At 37.0% G+C, this 20,158-nt stretch overlaps 1 protein-coding gene across 1 annotated transcript in view; it reads right to left on the bottom strand.

Annotated features, from left to right (window-relative positions):
• Window positions 1-1,119: 1,119 nt before the first annotated feature.
• Window positions 1,120-20,158, bottom strand: part of GNA13 (G protein subunit alpha 13) — a 38,872-nt gene continuing 19,833 nt past the window's right edge. The window contains exons 3-4 of the mRNA XM_019733014.2: window positions 12,776-12,826; window positions 1,120-7,231 (exon numbers count right to left, since the gene is read on the bottom strand). Of these exons, the coding sequence (XP_019588573.1) occupies window positions 6,659-7,231; window positions 12,776-12,826 (624 nt within the window). The 3' untranslated portion in view covers window positions 1,120-6,658. The remainder of the gene's footprint in view (window positions 7,232-12,775; window positions 12,827-20,158) is intronic.

Raw genomic sequence — 20,158 nt, 5'->3', positions numbered from 1 at the left:
TCGGCTTTCAACAAATGCTAGTTAAAGATATAAACATGCCCGAATTCATTTAACGACTTCTGATTTAGATAGAAGTTGTTAAGGAAAAGATGAGTGGTATGCCTGATAGGATTTGATGAGAATGGTACTTTACCTCTGTGTTCCCCAAACCCAGGCTAATCCTGAGAAAAACATCAGACAGATCCCAACAGAGGGACAATCTACAAAATACAGGCATACCTCAGAGATATTGTGGGTTCAGTTCCAGACCACCGCAATAAAGCAAGTATTGCAATACAGTGAGCTGTAATCTTCTTGCTGGTGGAGGGTCTTGCCTTCAATTTGCAAAAATCTCAACGTCTGTGAAGTGCAATGACGTAAGGTATGCCTGTACCTGACCAGTATTCCTCCTCCTCAAAACTGCCAAGGTCATCAAAAACAAGGAAATTCTGAGTAATAGCCAAGAGGAGCTGAAGGAAACAACTAAATGTAATATGGCATCCTGGATGGATTCTGGAACAGAGCAGATAGTAGGGGGAAAGTAAGGAAATTTGAATAAAGTATGGGTTTTAATTAATATTCAAGATCAATAACTGGTTCATTAATTATGACCAATGTACCATACTAATGCAAGATGTTAATTGGGGAAACTATTTATTAAAAGGGTGTGGATTATAGGCTGGGAACTCTATCTTTGCAATTTTTCTGTAAATCTCCAAAAATAAATTTAGTGAAATAAAAAAATGAGTGTTAACACGTTCATTTGTTTTGAAAACCACTTCAAGTACAACAGACATAGCTGCATTACTCTTGCAGTTGGACAAACCATGAACTCAGAACAATCCCAGCGCAGTTTCGGCGATTTTAAGAGAAGCACAGAGAAAAAGGAATGCTTACCCTTTCCCATATCAAAACATATTGTGAGTCTGGGACTTCCTTAGATGAAGTCCACACCTCCATCTTTAGTGAGGAAAAATTTATAGAGTAATATTAAGGCAAAGTATGGTTGGAGATCTGCCGCAATAGAGATTACTGTGCTTTTTAAGTCACTAAATGAAACTTTTGCTTTCAAATTTTAAGTATCTGCTTTACACTTTACATTTATCAAACTGTCAGTTTAAATAACATCATAGTACTGAATAGTTTATAAATGTTTATTAAATGGCAGTAATCTTTACAAAGCAAATATTAATAGCAAGAGGCAAAATTTTTGCAAAATATGTACAAAAGTAAAAAGCCTTAATGAACTAGCAACTCATTTATAAAATCAAACCGTTCTTTCATTTGCAGACCTACTTTAGAAATAATTTATTGCCAACCCTGAACTTAAGCACTGACAGAAAATAATTTACAGTATCAGATAATGTGCTTTAGTTCCTGGAAAGTTATAAAAAGACACAAGTATAAAAAAATCCTAAGCCGCAAATACTTTTATACAGAACTAATACAAAGCATGTTTTGTTGGGTACAGTATCTATGAGGTTGTTACAAAATATACTTTTTGATAAGGCTTCTTGTGGTAAATGAGCTTTTACCACGTTAATACACAAAAGCCATTTAAGACATTTTACGCTTCTGCTTTCAAGTAAGAGGTAAAGAAAGGGTGAATAGTATGGTTTGTTGCATTGTTATATATATGAAGCCTGACAATTAAGTTCACAAACTCATCCTAGAAAAAGTGCTACATACCTCACTGCTGAATATCACTACAGTCACTTTCGAAATACTCCCCTTGGGAAGCTATGCACCGATACCAGTGCCTAGTCCACCCTGCAAAGCAATTTTGGGCCTCTTTCTGGAATGGCCATCAGAGGTGTCGTTGTATTACCCTTGATGTCATGAATGTCATCAATTAAATGTCTTCAGTATTTCCTTTATCTTCAGGTAAAGAAAGAAGTCATTGGGGGCCAGATCAGGTGAGTACAGAGGGTGTTCCAATACAGTTATTTGTTTCCTTGCTAAAAACTCCCTCCCAGACAGTGCCGTGTGAGCTGGTGCATTGTCGTGATGCAAGAGCCATGAATTCTTGGCGAAAAGTTCAGGTTGTCTAACTTTTTCACGCAGCCTTTTCAGCACTTCCAAATAGTAAACTTGGTTTCCTGTTTGTCCAGTTGGTACAAATCCATAATGAATAATCCCTCTGATAGCAAAAAAGTTTAGCAACATTGTTGCAACAAGTTCGTGAACTTAATTGTCAGACCTGCTTTCCAAGAATTAATCCCTACCCGCCCCCTCCCTTTTCACCCCGGGTACCATCAAATAGGCATGAATGAGGACAAATGCATCACTTACTATGGCAAGAATTATTATAACAAGCTTTCTAAATACAAACCCAATTTAGATACCAAGTAGCATATTTCTATCATGACTTTCACTGATGGAAAATTTATGCATAGTGAGTCCTAGCATACTTTGACCCATCTGGAAATTTTCATCATCAACAGCAGACATGGACAGGGCACACAATCTTGCATCAATCCAGAAAATACTGCCCTATCATTAATGCTTTTTGGTCCATATAAGCTCTGGCATTTGAAATCAGGTGGTTAGACATGGATGATACAAGAATGAACATATTTAAATGATTTAAATGCTAACTATACATTCAAGTACAGACAAAAGAATGCTCGCGGTACAAACACTGTACTTCAAATGATGTTAATAATCACTTACCAGCCCCTAAGGCTAACAGTGACTTGTTGGTACTTGAAAAAGCCATGAAGTCCAACTTGTTGAAAATGTTCAGGTTTAGACTTATACTTCAGTCTCCAACACAAATTTATTGAGCCCTAACCTCGTACCGTAAAATAATGGGTATGTACTACATCATTTGCTTTATTTGGAACGTGGAGACACATACACACCCACTCACATACAATCCCTCCCTTCTTCATGTTTACTAGACTGAAAAGCCAACATGCATCCTACCATTAAAAAATCAAAACTGTTTGCCAAGCAGCACAACACATGGACAGATCATCTGCAACTAATGGAACTTAACCTGTGGGAATGAAGGGAAGGAGAGATAAAGTGAACAGGCGCTAAGTCAGACCTCCAACTGAAAAACACACGTGCACAATTTCTGTTCTTGTTTCCTCAAATAAAACTAAAAGAAATGAAAAGGTAACAGAGTGACTTTCTCTAGATTTATTACAGAGTTTGTTACAAATATTTGATGGAGCTTTACAGGCATGATTTCATGAATTCAAACAAGAAATTAAGAGTTAACACTGATAGTCAGCCTTCCCATTACACATACAGAAATAATATTGCTACAAATTGCAATGGAGAGAATCTTGTTTCAAACGGCTTGGTTTGGGGTTTTGCCTAAATGTATCATTATATAATGAAAGCACCAATTTGAGGGCTTCTCAAATAGTGATTTGACTTTCAGAACATAACAAAACATAACTTGGTAACTTTATTCATGTAAATAAGGCATAACCGGATATGTGCGTTAATGCTGAAAATACATTTTATCAAAAGCATAAATACAAGTATTTGGGTATACATTGGAAGTTAAGATTTACTCAATCTTTCTTACAAAAAATTATAGGGCATGTGATTTCAGTGGAATCTAAATCAATACTTCCAATCAGTTCTTGTATTAAGGTCATCTTACTTCCTTCTAGTTTAAACCAACGACTGCCACCAACTGAACAAGGATTTCCCTAAACAACCTCACCTGAGAGATTCACCCAAAGATCTTCACTATGTAAAATATAAAATACATGCCAATGAAACTTCCAAAAAAACAAAACAAAAATGCATCTTTTTCATTCCACATTCCCTTCTTGGGTTGCAGCTGTTCTCTAGCCATCAAGAGCCTTTCCCAGACAAAAAGACTGAAATGAAGATCTCAACTTAATACAGTATTTGTCAGAAAGCAACAAGTCCTTGTATTAAAAACAATTTAAGTGGCAGAGACACACCTTAAATTATTTGGATCTTTAGAAAACACTTAACAAAAACTTTCCCTATAAAAATCAAGGACCAAATTTGTGGTGTTCTTTGATTTATAAGGCAACTCTGTACACTATAAATTTCTTCAAGGTCAAAAAAGACACTTGTGTGATTTTTCATAGGAACTAAATGAGAAGACATTTAGGTTTAAGAACAGAATGGAATGAAGAATTAGGCACATTTTATTTCAAATCATAACTGTAAAGACTTAGAAAATCAAACACACCAAAGAACTTTGTATTTAAATTACTTTTTTAGAGATTAAAGGGAAATTGGCGTAGTGAAAACTGAGTGCCCTTTCAACTTCGCTGAATTTCACCTCCCTTCATCTAGTGGTGGTGTTTCAAAAGGATCTGGTTTTCACGATAGGGGTAAAACGACTCCTTCACATGGTTTAAAAACATAGCATATAAAGTGTGGGCTAAAACCCTCAGATTGAACCTTACAGTTCCACTCTCTCAACGAGTGTGCCATGAAATATAAGTAACTTACTGCCTCAAAATATATTCTAGATATTACTATAAAAGAAAGTTGACTCTGAGACATCACGTGAACATGGAAAGAAAACTGCAAATGCCCAAAATAATACCACATCTATTTGGTGTCTTAACATGTCTTGGTGGTAGTCAACATGGGGAAACGTGATGATTTCTGCTTTGTCAGGCAATTTTTTGGTTCATATCACAGATCTTAAATATAATGCAAATAGACTAAGTTTTCTCTTTATACAGGGAACTTAATTTAAGCCTTCGCTGGAGTTAAACAATGTTCTGGCCATTCAATAAAGCTATTTGCTAAATTTACACAGACTGCCACCAAAAAGTCCGTGTTCCTGAACACATATTCAGATATTCACTAGCACTGACATTATTCTTAGTCTGTGGATTGAAACAAAGTATTCTTTTTGCCAAGCAGCACTAGATGTAGACTATGCCAACATGCATGAACTGTACTATGAACACTTGTGTTATCATGTAGGGCTACAGGCCTGTAGGTCATGTATTACCAAGGCATGGACACACGACAAGTGACTATGGACACCATGAGGGTGGAATGCCAAATGCAAGACAAGTCAGGTGCGTGAAGAATGACCCCAGGGTAGCTCACTGAAAAGCCCTACTCATACTAGACAGCAAAACAGGCCAACAGCCATTGTGTTATGCTGGAAAGGCTGGGTGAGCCCTAATGTTGACCCATCTTTCCAGAACTTTCTAGCCAATAAAATACCTGAGAATATGGTTAGCTATACAGTAAAGTGACAGAGATCACAGTCTTAATCACAATTTTCAGGAAAAGGAGAAAAGCTGCCATACTTTCCAAACTGTCACCAGCCTTGCACATCTGTTTCTCTAATCCAATTCTAACACCACACATAACCTACAAGGCGGTATTTTTAGTACTGCAAACCAGCCATTCTCATGAGTTTGCTATGAATGTACTTGTAATGGGTACTTCATGGATATTTGAATTTGGTAAGTGATGGAAGGGGGTCAAATGCAATCAACTTTTGGTGTCAACTAAAAAAGTTACTATTTATTCTTAGGAGTATCCTTAAAACATTCAAAATGTACATCAATGAGCTGGAATTTCATACAAACATGTACATACTGTCTCTTTCACAGACACACCAAGATTGAATAGAACTCTGAAATAATACCTTCTTGAATACTGTGACAAAAAAATACTGCCTTTGGCCAGTTCCGAATGAACAAAAAAATCCCGTAAATGCCACAGTCTGAGCTGATGGGAACAGACAGGAGAACAAAAGAAAGATGTTTGTGATGGCATAACAATGATTTGCTACAATAAGGCCCCAAATCATCTGAGAAAGGATTGAAAAGACTGAGAGTAAAACACTTAACATTCTGGAAAAGGCTGTTTATTTAGAAAATTCTGTTATCAAGTTTCTTGCAATTTTTAGTTACTGCTACGGCCAGAATGTTTCACATATGGCACATTTATTCCATGATATTTCAGGGTAAATGGTATTTCACTAGTAACTTTGACCACAACACTATATATGGCACTTGTTTGACTTTCGCTCCACCCCCAGTACCACTGGTGAACGTTCTTTACCATGACACCAGAAATCCTTATGTAAACTTTTAAAACACTACAAACATTACCTTTAGAAACCACAGAAACTGAAAAACAAAACAACTGTTGTGTCTATAAGCAATTAAAAATACATGAAGGCTAAATCTGTGTAAATCTATAGAATATTATTCCTAAGTTCAAAATTTTTTCCAACAGCCCTTTCAAAGTAAGTCACAAGTGTAGAAAGCCAGGCACAAGTGTAGGGCAGACAAAAGATACCTCACTTGTTTTAGAACTGAATATTCTTAACCTCATACCTACGAATATTTAAGGACACCTTCTATACTTGGCACTACAGGAGAATTCAGATTGAAAAGTGGAAGAATTGAAAGCCTGAAATATACCTTGAGGTTTGGCAGGAAATGACAACTCCTCTCTAAATGGAAGCCATAGTGAGATAGATCAAAGCCAGAATTTCAGCAGATATCGCCGGTGCGTTACTCAGCAGTTTTTAGCCACAAACCCAAGTCCACAGAGGAAGGACTAAGATTTCGAAGAAGTTAAACACAGAATCAAGATTTTTCTAATTCCTGTTGTAAACTATTTAAAAACAAAACAAAACAAACAGAAAACAATTCAAAGGACAAAGAAGGGATTAAAAGAGCAAGTCTTGTGCACGTCACTGGAGCATAAGCTGCTTGAGGTTGTCATGAAGAATAGTATCCTTCACGTCCCGGAAAACCAGGCGGATGTTTTCCGTGTTGATAGCAGTGGTGAAGTGGTGGTATAAGGGCTTCTGCTGCTGGTCCCGCCGCTTGTTCCGGAAACATTCCACCAGGAATTTTTGGACGTCTCTTAAGCAGTGGGGATCCCCTTCAAATTCTAAGAAATAGTCTTTGATGCTCACAATTCGCACCTTCTCCTCAAGCAAATCTGTCTTGTTTAAGAAAAGAATTATGGAGACGTTGCTGAAAACCCGGTTATTGACAATTGTTTCAAAAATGTTCAGAGATTCTGTCAGGCGATTGGTCAGTCGATCTTCCATAAGCACCTGGTCAAATTCACTTGAGGAAACAAGGAAAAGTATTGATGTCACACTGTCGAAGCATTCAAACCAACGTTTTCTTTCTGATCTTTGACCACCTACATCAACCATTTTAAAAGGAACATTTTTAATTTCAAAGTCGTACTCATGAATGCCTTTGGTGGGTCTTCTGGCAAGCAGAATATCTTGTTGTGATGGAATGTAATCCTGGAAAAGAAAAAAAAATTTTAGCCTCAGCAATCCAAAAGGAATCAGAATTGTTAATGTTCTAACTGATCTAGTGAATGGCTATGCGAACAAAATTATCTTTATAAGGACACCTCCTGACAACAGTAAAGCATCAATATGATGATTATTCTCATTATACAACGCCAAGATATACTAAAACATTAATGTACAAAGACTGGTTCAAAATTCACTGCCAATGAGCGACGCCTGTTTCCCCCCCACACACACACGACTACTCAAACTGAGGTCTCATCTCCCAACTGTCCTCATTCCCCTGCCCACTGCTGTATGTATCATCAGCATGACTCCTCGCCATTCCCCACTCTTAGTTCCAGCCAAAGTGACCTCACTGCTGCTGGCACAATGCTCCTTACTCAGACTCGAACAGCAGTGAGGTCTGAAATGTCAATTCCCAGAAATCACTTCCCAGTTCACAGATCTCTCCCTCTTTCCCTTTCTCTCTCTCTCCCCCTTCCGCCCCCCCCCCCCAAATTCTAAACATTTCTTCACTGTGTACCAGCCTTCGCGACTAAGAGCTTCTACACTGGTCCCTCCATGTTATCACTGCTGCTACACGACATGTATGGAAAATACTTCCTATCCTACAGCTAATGAACTGAATACACTTTGGGCCCCTTCCTATGTTTGTTCCCAAAGTACAGTGTAGCTGGGTTCCAGCTTTCTCATCTACTGACACACATAGTCACTTACTCTGTCAGCACCTTTGCCTGTGAAATGAAGGTGGCCATCCCTGGCCTACCTGCCTCTGAGGGAGAGTTTAAGCAAAGATCAAATGAGCCTTTCTCTGTGAACAGGATCAGTCAACTACAAGACCCTGAAAGGATGGAAGCTGCTGGTCCCACAAGCTACTCCCTGACAGTACACTTCCTTATGCAGTCAGTGTGACTGGTTCTTTCTCTTTTCGGGCTAGTATTTTGTAAGACCTTTGACATCGCTTTTTTGGCAATACTGAAGAGGGCTTTTAATGCTCCTCATCAAGGTCAAAACATTTTTAAAAATCAAGGTAATATTTTAAAACAATGCCAACTGTTAATCACAATGCTACATTTTATGCCTTTCAAAATAGTGGACTATGATTTTGAAATGTCATTACAATGCAAATACTTATCTCCTAAAAATGGTACACTGGAGTTAAGAATTAAAGAAAGTAGGCAGTTCTCTTTTATCTGTAATCCACAGCCATTTATTAAATAACTCAAAAACGCCAATAAATGGGTTGGTGCTTCCACATTTCCTACTAGCTTTTGTTCATTATAATCAGCATACCCAAACAATTTTTAGCCTCCCCCCACTTTTTTGCCTAACATTTTATCATGAACCGTTTTACATGCTGATACAGCTGTATATCATTTTAAAAGAGTATAAAATACATTGAACGCATTAATGTGATATCATTTACATAAACATTCTCCTAGTGGTCATTTAGGTTGTTTCCAATTTTTTGATTTAATTAATAGAAGTGCTGTTACATTAAAATTCTTGTGCAAAAACTTTTTTTTTCCCTTTTGGATTATTTCCTGAGATTAAATAACGAAGAATAAGACCAAGAGGTCAAAGGTTATGAACATTTTGATGACCCTGGATACAATACCCAACTGCTTTCTAGAAAGGTGGTACCAATTTACAGTGTATGTATATGTGTGCCAGCTGCTTCAGAATCATGCCAGCCCTGAGTTATTCTTTTTATAAAAATTTTCTAATTCCATAAAAATAAAAAGCTCTTTATTATTACCTAATTAGGAACTAACAATCCAGTTAGGATGTTAAAAGCTAATTCATATGAAGCATAAAACACAGGACAATGTACGAAATGCTAAATGGTCTGGCAGTAACAGTGATTAGGACTATGGATCCAAAGCCAGTGTCCACATACTAGCTGTGTGATCTCAGATAAGTCACTGAACTTCTCTGTCTCAATTTCCTCATCTGTAAAATACCGTACATAACATTCAAAGAGATGCTGTGAGGACTAAATGAGTTAAATGAGTTGTGCTTACGAACTGTGTTATGTGTTCCTAGACCAGCTGTTCCTACTGCATCTGCCGCCACCATCGCCACTGCTATAGAGGGAAATCAAGAAGGCTGTGATAGCCAGGAAACTTCCATTCAAGTCTCTCGAGTCACATTTATAAATGCTCACCACTCATTTGCACTTGACAATCTATTCACAGACACAACATAGTCGATAAGAAAACTCATTGTCATCCTTACCAACTCCTCTAGTCCAACTCACATGCTTTCCTTTCTGCTTCCTGCTCTACCAACACTGTCAGTACCCCGTCAGCCTCCCTATGACCTTGGACTCTTCTCTAACATTTTCTATCTTATACTAATCCTGTTGTTCCTTCTTTGAGTCTTTCTTACATTTTCCCTCTCCTCTTTATTTCCACTGTTCTTATTTTTTTTCGTCTCAGGTGTGGATTACCATCTCTTCAGTAGTTACTCTGCCTTGGATGTCTCGTACCTCTCGGCTCCTCCATCTCTGAGCCTCCCCCAGACTAACCCTCCTGCACCATGACTTCAGAACTTGCGCGTATGGTGCAACCTTACTTCATCAGACCCCAATCTGGCTGAGCAGCTTTCATGACCCTCCTGACTCCGTTTTCTGGAAGCAGCAGACTGCTCCACAGGGTTCAGGCTCACCACAGAGCCTAACATCAAGACCTGTACAGAGCTTCACGTCCTGATACCGTTACATGTCCACAGACTTGCACAACAGTGCAAGTGCAATGAACAAGGCAACCAAACGCAAGCTCCTACCTTCTGGAAACCTGCTGTTATGAGTTAGAGCCAAGCGCCTCACGTATGACGTGCTGCCTAAAACTAAACCAATCCAGCTGTCTCTCACCTTGGTGGGCTGCATCTCCTATTTCCCTGTCTAAATCCAACCCACCTTTCAGGTGGCTCAGGCTCACTTACTCTCATTGGCTAGCTCCAACTTCTCCAGCCAAAACATCTCTCCCCACTATGATCTAATAATCAGTATCATTTAATTGTCCTCTGCTTGTTTTGTGTATATTAGCTATGTCTCTGATTAGAATGAGTTCCTTAAATATAGGGATCAGAACAAAACAGCTACGACCACTGAGCACTGATGACATGCAAGGCACTGTTCTGAGAGCCTTACTGGGTGCTATGCACTGAATTGTGTCCTCCCTCTCAAATTCACATATTGAAGCCCTAACATCCAATGTGATTATATTTGGGGATGAGGCTTTTCGGAAGTAACTAAGATTAAATGAGGTCATATCGGTGGGGTCCTAACCAGATAGTATTTGTGGCCTTATAAGAAAATTTCTCTCTCTCTCTCTCTCTCTCTCTCTAGGAGTATGCATTGAACAAAAACCTGTGAAGACACAGTGAGAAGGCCACAGTCTGTAAGCCAGGAAGGGAATCCTCACCAGAATTAACCATGCTGGCACTTGATCTTGGAAGAAATTGCTGCTTAAGCGCCCCCACTCTATGGTCTTTGGTTATGGCAACCCGAGCAGACCGAGACATAAGGATTATTTCATGTAAACATCCCATAACCCTATGAGGTCAGTTCTAATACTATGTCTATGATATGGATGGAAAAACTAAGGTTTAGAAACGCCTAAGGTCACATAGAGCCAGTCTGTGATGGAACTGGAATTAGAACACAGGGGGCTGTACAACCCGTGTCCTTGACCCTGTGCTGTTCCACCTACCAGAGTCATGGGGCCTGGCACACAGCAGGGCTTCGATGGCCCTGGTACTACAGTCAGAGATGGACAAGCAAATGCATTCTGTGATTCTGTAACTTATCTGATATGCACAGAATGGGTGGCCAATCTATAGCACACCCAGGATTTTTTCTCCCCTCCTTTATAACTACCTATTCATCACAGTACTTTTCTCATATTCTTCCAGATGTGGCCTCAGAATTGTTCTCAACAAAAGACTCTAAGTAGCTAATATAAATTGACTGGAGTTGGCCTCAAGTCATTCATTCACAAGCTATTTGTTTGGTGCCTACCATGTGCCACGTACTAGGCATCAAGAACTCAACTCTTCACAGTCAAGAGATGAAGTCCTTGCCCTTATGGAAAGAGGTGGGTAAAAGGCCAATAAACATGTAAACAAATAAACCAACAGGAGTAAGAACAACGAAGTTTGAAAAAAGCAAGGGCTGACGATAAAAACAAGAGGGGATCTACTTTGAGTGGTGTGCTCAGAGAAGGCCTATCTGAAAAGGCAAATTAAGGAGAGCAGGTCATGTCAGCAGTGTCTGGGTTGGAAAACATGAAATAACTCTTAAAAATTAGTTTCAATGGGATTTATAGATGATGTAATACAGAATTGCACACATGAAATCTATGTAATTTTCTAACAATTGTCACCCCAATAAATTTAAAAGATAAATTAAAAAAAATTATTTTATCTACTAAGGCTTCTCTCCATTGGCCTATACTTAGGCTTATAATCTGACCAGATGGAAAAGTGACAATGAAATAAGTCTTAATAAAAGTTTCACTGATGTGGGCTGAGTAAACACAGATATATATGGAGATCTCAATTTCTGGAACACCTGTGTCTAGGAAAGAGGAAGGAGAAAAATACTGGTTTAAGGGTAGACAAATGCAATTTAGCAAAATACAAAATAAGGGAAAATACAAAAATTATCCTGCAAGAGCAAAAAGAAGGTACTTTTCCACATGTCCTAGATACATTAGTATGTTACTTTCCTATTTGCAATGGGTTTCATTTTGTGCTTTCCTTCACTTATATTTTTATAATAACAACTTGAAGGAATCCAAAAGACTGTATTAAAATTTATAACAGAAATTTGCTGCAAGAGGAGGCAAACAAAGCCACACTAAATTTAGCAGGTAACAAATGACTCTGGGGCAATGGCTTTCAAACATTTCCTAAGAATCAGAAACCATTCTTCCAGTGAAGTCTCCTGCGTGTGATATGGAGAACACAGTGCAGTGTGGCAGCTCTACCCCCCGTGGGCCTAGGAGGCCAGGGCCGGGCAGTGCCAGCTGAGCTGCTGGCTCTGAGGGGTACGTGCAGGAAAATCACAACCTCTCTTCCCAAGGGCGACCCCTTGTCTTACATCGTGGTTTTACTTCAGCATCTAGCCCTCCTATGCTGTAACTCAACATAAAGGAATCCCGAACTGGGAAATAACATTTGCTGAAATGTTTTTAAATCAATTAACCCGTTTTCTTCCTGTTTCTGTTACAAAAAAACCTAAAAGGACAGTGAAGTAGCACAGATAATGTGCAATCTCATTTTCAAACATAAACTTCTTTCCCTAAACAGTTTTAGTTTCATGAAGCTGTGGACAGGGCATTCCTTAAGGAAATGGCAAAGATCTGGATAGTAGAGGGAGAAAAAATGAAGCAGGAACCGTCAACATACTATCACTAGTTAAGAGGAAGCAAAAAGCTTGAAACGTAATTTTTCTAAATTACCTAACAGCAATATCCTGACTACTGTTTTCAAATGGCAATAAAGATTCAGTTTAAAACTTACTGGTTCTCCAAGTTTATCCAAGTTATCCAGGAAATATTTTACAGATTCACCCTAAAAACAAGAAGAAAACAAAGTTATTAGGGCTGAGAAATGGAAGATTTTGTTACAACAGTTTATATTAAATTGTCTGGTTGTACACTTAATCCAAACATCATTTGCTGAGTCACCAATTTCAGACTCAACAGCTAAACCCCACTAAAAACGTGTAAAACGCCTGCCGCAGCCACAGAGTGCCACAGCCTGGTTAATTTCACAAATGCTTCACATAAGTGATACCCCCAAGTGATCATCTATTTGGACAGGATTATATGTATGCTTCTGATATCACTATCCATGCATCCGAAGGGAAGATGTAATTACCCCAACAAGTAAAGATGAAACTGCTTTTGAGATAAATACTCGTATACATCTACAACTAAAACTTAAGTAGGATTCTCTTTGTCTACATTTTTCTATCTTAAGTTTATACCAGCGGCAGTTATCTTCAGAAATAAGAGCAAACTGGAGATGAGGTGAGACCACCACATAAAAAAATCTCCAGGAACAGGCAGGGCCTGGAGACACGCCTTATTCCAGAAATTTTGAATAATCCTGCAAGCTTCCTGTTCTCCAATAGGTCTTTTCCTGGGTGACCAGCCCTCTCTCTCTGAGCCCAGATTTCTATTGGACCTCCAGGGAATTTCAAGTATCAAAATGTATGAGAATACATTCCTAAAAGGAAACAGTTGAACAAAGGACAGATAAGTGGGCAGTAAGCAGTGGTGGATGATATTGCTTTTTTTCTGAACCTGGAATATTGGTACAGTTTTTACAACATCTAAAGATGATTTTTAGGAAAGAGGAAAAGAAAAATCTTCAAGGAATTCATTTTAGGTTAACAAAGAGATGATATGGTTACTCCTGTACAAATATTTTGCATTATGTCATCTATTTTAATGAAAAAATATTTTTGTGTTTGGATGGATAACATTTTATAGGTCAAAGGGAATTTAACCTTAATCTTTAAATAACATCAATAATTACTTATAGGATTGTACAACCCAAATGAAGTTATATATTTAAAGTACTTAAAAAGTAAAATTCAAACAAACATTACAAATTCTGTTACAATGAGGTATATACATCAGTTTGTTAGACAAATATAATAAAAGACAATCACTGTTTATGTATGAGACAGACCAACAAAACGGTTACTCTTTCAGTAATGTGTACATTGATCGAATACTTATGTAATGTTAAATGTCTTAAATGAAATTTAACACATTTCAAAAAAGGTGTTTTTTGACTGGTAGTAGTGTTGTACATTGCACTTATTGTCTTTTTTCTTGATTTTAGTATTAATATAAATTCACTGTGGAAAGTCTGAAAACTAAAAAAAGGAGGAAACAGGCAATAACCACTAATTCCACTACTCAAAAAACAGCCAGTTAATATTTAAGGCTATTTCCTTCTAATCACTTTTTGTATATTTAACATAATTGAAATAACAGAGACAAGTCTGCATCCTAATATTTCCACTAAGTAATTGTAAGTAAATTCCATGGTCAAAATTATCCCCACTATTCATATGCTAAAAAGTTAAATAAAATCACTAATAATGGATATTTGAGTTTCTTCCTTTTTAAGTAAACAGTTTATATTTTAAAAATAAATAATGCTGTGATAAACAGCTTTGAGTACAGCTGCATGTGCTCTTGAATTATGTTCTTAGTGATCTCAGAAGAATTACTAAGGCAAGGAGGTTAAACATCTTTAAGATGCCTAGTACTTACTGCCACAAATGTTCTCTTGATTCTCTCCTATCCAAGAGTTAAAATGACTGAGTTTATTAATAGTGGAATTATGATGAAGATAAATTAAGCCAAGATCATATAAGAGTGTCCTGCAGATCCTTCTATAATAAACTAAGGTACAAACTCTGAAAGATTCCACATTGTGGTGACTGATGCTTATCATTTTAGGGACCCCAGAGCAAGAGAGCTCTGTTTAAAACAGAAAACTACACTTTCCATATCCAAATCAAGAATAAAAATACAACGATACAAATATTTATTTCAGTTAGCATTGCTGTTTAACTTAACTAATGATCGAACAAATGAAAGTTAAAGTAACCTTAAGATGAACACATTATCTAAAGCAGCAAGACCTCCTCCCCCTTTTAGAAAATAAATGCTTATACCCAATCCATTGTTTCTGAGGGTAGAGTGAAATTGGTATATTTATTCTAGTGATGTTGAAAATTCACACAAACCTCTTACAAAGTTGTAAGTATAACTCATAAAACGTGTAATGAACTCTTCTTGTCCATTCTAAGGAATTTACTCAACTTAAAATGATACAAACAAAAAGATATTTTACTCTGTGCCACTTATGATAGCAAGATTTAGAAATTCATTTTCCCACTCATTAGAATGATTTAATAAATTTTGGTACACTAACAGTAAAATACTATAAGTCATCAAATAATTATTTTGATGTAATTGCTACATATGAAATATTTATACCATTAAATAAATGTTAAATTAAAGTAGCAGATTACCAAATGAAGGTCCATTAACAACCACTTATCCACAAGTTTTTTTATAGTAAGCTTGGCCCTAACACTCATTTGGCAGCAAAACTTGACCTGAATTGATGTGAGGTTCTTTACAGTCTTTATTCAAATGTTTTACTAACATTGTGGGTATTACATAATCAGTACATGTACTGTATTATCTTTCTGAAATCCAAAAAATGCGTAATTCCATAAAAATCTGGACTCAAGGAATTATAATGAGAATGCATCTGTATTATGTATGCTTTGACTTTAGCTATTTATAAGATGGAAAAGGTAACTTTGTGTGTCTATTAGTGACTATATTCTATTTTTTAAAAAAGAAAAATTGTCCCTATTTGATCATCTCTTGGTATACAAATGTAAAAAAATATTTTAAGTTATTTACACTGAAGCTTCCTGATTTAACCTTCTTCCCTAAGAGGGAATATCTTAGATCTTTTGGGTTCAAATTACTACATGCCTTTGTTTATTATGAATTCATAATCTCACCAAAATCAAACAGTAATAATTATAGAAATATGCATGTGCTCCTACTATTAAATTTCAACTTCTAGTGAAGAAAGTTTCATTAGTATTATTTACGAAGTCTTTTGTGCACTCAAGACTGTATAAAATTGAAATAAAAACATTTATAATTCACTTTTAAACATTTGAATATATGAATACATTTTGGTTTAAAATAACTTAAGTAAAAAAAAAAGGATGTTAATTCACCATTTTATATCAAAGGTGATACCAATACTTCCATTAATAAGAAAACAGAGTGGGAGACAGGAAAAGCTTAATAATCTTTTAATACAAGGACTGGAAACTAAAGCTTCATACTGCTAAGAGATCTGTCCCCCAAAGGAAGCTGCTTTGAAACAAACGATTTTAAGCACACACGCGAGTGCATGCAAATGCACACGTGCATGTGTGAACATGCACATGCTATAAAAGGACACTTTTCTGAATTAATTTAGAGAAAATTTCTTACAACAGCTTTAAAGAGTTTTACTGAAAAAAGAGAAAACCTGTCTTTTTACAATCTCAAAAAAAATTCCAAATTAAAAAACATAAAACATATGTTTTTTGCAATTTAACCATGAAGGACGTGGAAAATGAATAATGACATCTCTGTTCTCAGTAAGCCTGAGAGCTTCTGGTAGTCGCCTCCTGTTTGTGCATTAGTGCCCTTACGCAAATTTTATACCTAGTTCAGTGCCCAGCACCTGGTAGCCTAGCCGCCTCTCCTTCCTCCCCAAAAGTATTTAGTGAATAGAGTATGACGTACTAGAGGAAAATTTCTCCAAAATATTTTTTCCTAAGTTTCAGAAGTGATCAAAAGTCTTCTAGCTAGCTGTTTCATATTAATGTTATGGGAAAGATGTGAATTCCAGTCTAAACTTCTCTGGGCCTCAATTTAACCAACAGTAAAATGAGGAAGTTCTGTGATTCAATAGATAATCACTAAAGTTCTGCCCTAGGCAACAATTTCAGTTTGTACAATTGATTTAAATTTAAGTTCTCCTTTCTTTAGATCTATGTGTCTATTTAATCTTAAATTCACTTCTGTTGTGACTCATCATTCGAGTTGTGTTGCTCAGTCTCTTGGCTAATACAGAAGATAATTTCACGTACTGGGCAAGAAACAGTATGCGTTTAAGACTCACTTTTTGTTGGTTATGACTTGAGACTATTTCAACTTTCCCCAGCCTGTTTTATGTTACTAAAGGTAATTTCTAATAAAATTCCAAAGAAAAGCCATTTCATACTCATGACTTTTTAAGATGTTTTACGTCATCCCTTGGTTCTTTCTCTGTTCGGAATACTGAGATAACTTTCTAGGTTACTGTAGTTAGGCCTGAACAGTAGAAAGTAGCATGGCACTCTGAAAGTCTTGTGGGATTTCTTTACCCTGTGGATATTTATGTTCCACCTAAACAACGGCATAGCAGCCAGTGGACTTGGGTTCTAGTCACAAGATACGCTATGCGATTGACAAAGCCAATGAACAATGGTGAGCTTAAGTTAACTGAAGAATAAAATGCTAGACGAAATTAATTAGCTTCAGTCCCTTTGAATATAAAACATTCTATCAGTTCTATGAACTATTTATGTTGTATGAACTATACAAAGTTGCAGCTAAACTAGAAATGGCCTCAAGGTTGCCCCACATTCACCAGAATCATGTGTTATAAAAATACTGTCTTTGCTTGCAAAGACAAAATGGGTCAGAAGCCCTGAGTTTAAAGGTACCAGAAAGGCTGAGAAAGCAAATTAGAAAATAATATCTGGTAGACAAATGTGCAGTTATAGTGAGACTTGGCAATTTATCTGCCCAGTTACTGAACTGGAGACAGATTTATTCAACGCTGTCTTCTGCACAGCTAAAATATATTCAGGACAGGATTTAGAGTATACTACTTTAAAAAGACGTAAAATTTAAGCTGGGCAGCCAAAGAATACACAAGAAGAAATTATCTGCTTTTTTAGAAGAATATACTCAAATACTGGCAGCTTTACGTTAGCAGGCAACTCTACCCCCTGGCAACTCTACTCAGACAACATAGGCACAAAGCAGAGATTTTTAACTTTAAAGTCTGATCTAAACTTCTAAAGTCTACAGGCATAACGATCAAACACAAGTTTGTAAAAAGCAAGGCATATGTATTCTAAAAAGCAATTTGGCAATATGTAACAGGAGCTTTAAAATGGTTCTCCTCACAGTGCAACAGGAATAGTACGTGCCAGTACAAGCGGTCATGAGTTACCGCAGCGGCAGAAGGAAAGGACGGCTGAGAGCCACTGGAGTATTCCTCCCGTTTCTGTATTCTAAACCAAGGATCCTCCGATTATGACCCACAGGCCAAATCTGGCCCACCACTGCCTGTTTTGTGTGGCTCATTTCTAAATGATTGGGGGGGGAAAAAAAATCAAAAGAAATGCTGTGACCTTTGAAAATGATATGAAATTCAAATGTCAGTGTCCACAAATAAAACAGTATTGGAACACAGCCATGCTCATTTGTCTGTGTGCTGTCTGTGGCTGCTTCCACGCCACGGCAGCCACGAGGGCTCTCCCGACAGAGGCTCTCTTCACTTTGCACTACAAATTGCACTGACCCAGTTATAACTTGAAAATGTTTTTGGGTGTCGCTGGTATTGCCATCTCATGACTTTTTTCTTTTTATTGCTAGTTAGTACACATCCATCAAACAGCAAAAAAGAAGACTATTTTAAATGCCATGCTTTTGAGGTACAATGGAATGTGGATAATTTTGATATCAAATTAGATGGCACTGTATTTATTATGCAGTGACACTGTAACTATGCTAAAACAAGATAACAGATGTTAACATTACCAGACTTAGCACTCTTCAAAATAATCCCAACTCACAGGAAAGCAATGGTCAGAAAACTTACAAAATTTTTAATGGAATAGTTTATTCACAGCAGAATTTCTCCACAAAAGCAAAACATGAAAAAAATGAGACTGCAATCAAAGTAAGCTTTCAAGCAGTTCATATTTGTTAGCCAAGCAAAGACTACCATTTGCTGCTCAGTTGTTTACTCAAGGAATCAATGCCAAGTTTGAAGTGACGAAACAATTAGCGTGTATAAATGGTTAGTGTAGAAGAACAGATGAGAATGTTTTCAACGAAGCTGAGAAAACACTAAATCAGCACAACCTGTACGTAATATGCTAGGGTGTTACAACAGATGGTGGTAAAACTGTGTGTGGAGCAGAAAGGGGGCAAACTTACAAAGATTGTGAAAATGGTTATGCGTTGTATTATTCACCAGCAGGTACTCTGTGGGAAAAATATAAATCTATCATGTATTATCGAACCAGTAGTGTCAATAATAAATTCAATTTGCTCTCATGGACCTGACCATCAGTTCCACAAATTTGTCAGAACTAGAGGCTGAATATGCTGACTTGCCCTGTTACACAGTTTCATGGCTTTAGGAAAGGTAAATTTTTACCGAGATTTTTTTGAACTAATGGATGAAATCAAATTTTTTCCAAACAAGAACCACCCTGAAACACTAATGTAGACCACTGAATGGCTTTGGAAATTAGCTTTAGGGAAGACCTGGACATATTTCTTTGTGAATTCAACCCAAAATTAAAACACAAAACAGCTTTTGCAAAACATACAGTGGTAAAGTCATTTCAACGACTAGTATTATTTGAATCATACACAATGTCAAAACTGCTTTATACACTTTATTTGCTGTCAAAAATTAACACAAAGCGAGGCCTCCATTCTCACACAAATTTGTAGCCGATATATATTTCCAAAATCAGATTATAGTTCCGCAGCATCTTTCAGACACCAGTGCAAGTGCAAAGGAAATATCCGTATTTCAAAATCCCTTTAACAATGCAAGGAGGAGCTTCCACCTAACCTTCCATTGGAAATGGTTAATTTTCAATGTAAATGGCATGTCAAGAGGCAAACATGGAGAAGAATGTGACAGGATTCTACATGAGTAAACGGTCTTCCAAGCAGTGACTATGCTCAATTAAAATCATGCTCACTTGGCAGTACCTATCTGTGTGAAAAGACATTTTCAAGGATGAAATGTGTAAAATTTCATCACAGATCAGCACTCATGGATGAACATTTTGCAACCGATTTTGATAGGGAACACTAAAACTTTGAACCCAATGAAATTAAGATATTATCCCTCTCCCAAAGAATCCCATTCTTCTTATTAGTAAGTCTGTATTACAAAACAATGGATACAATTTTATTATTATATATTTTGAGTTTCATCAATGAAAAAAAATTGTGGAAATCTGTGTTCTCTTCTTACATAAATACCTACATAAAAGCC

This window comes from Rhinolophus sinicus, linkage group LG15 (genome assembly GCF_036562045.2).
Source record: "Rhinolophus sinicus isolate RSC01 linkage group LG15, ASM3656204v1, whole genome shotgun sequence".
NCBI classification, from domain to species: Eukaryota; Metazoa; Chordata; class Mammalia; order Chiroptera; family Rhinolophidae; genus Rhinolophus; species Rhinolophus sinicus.
This window is presented reverse-complemented; position numbering and strand designations above follow the sequence as displayed.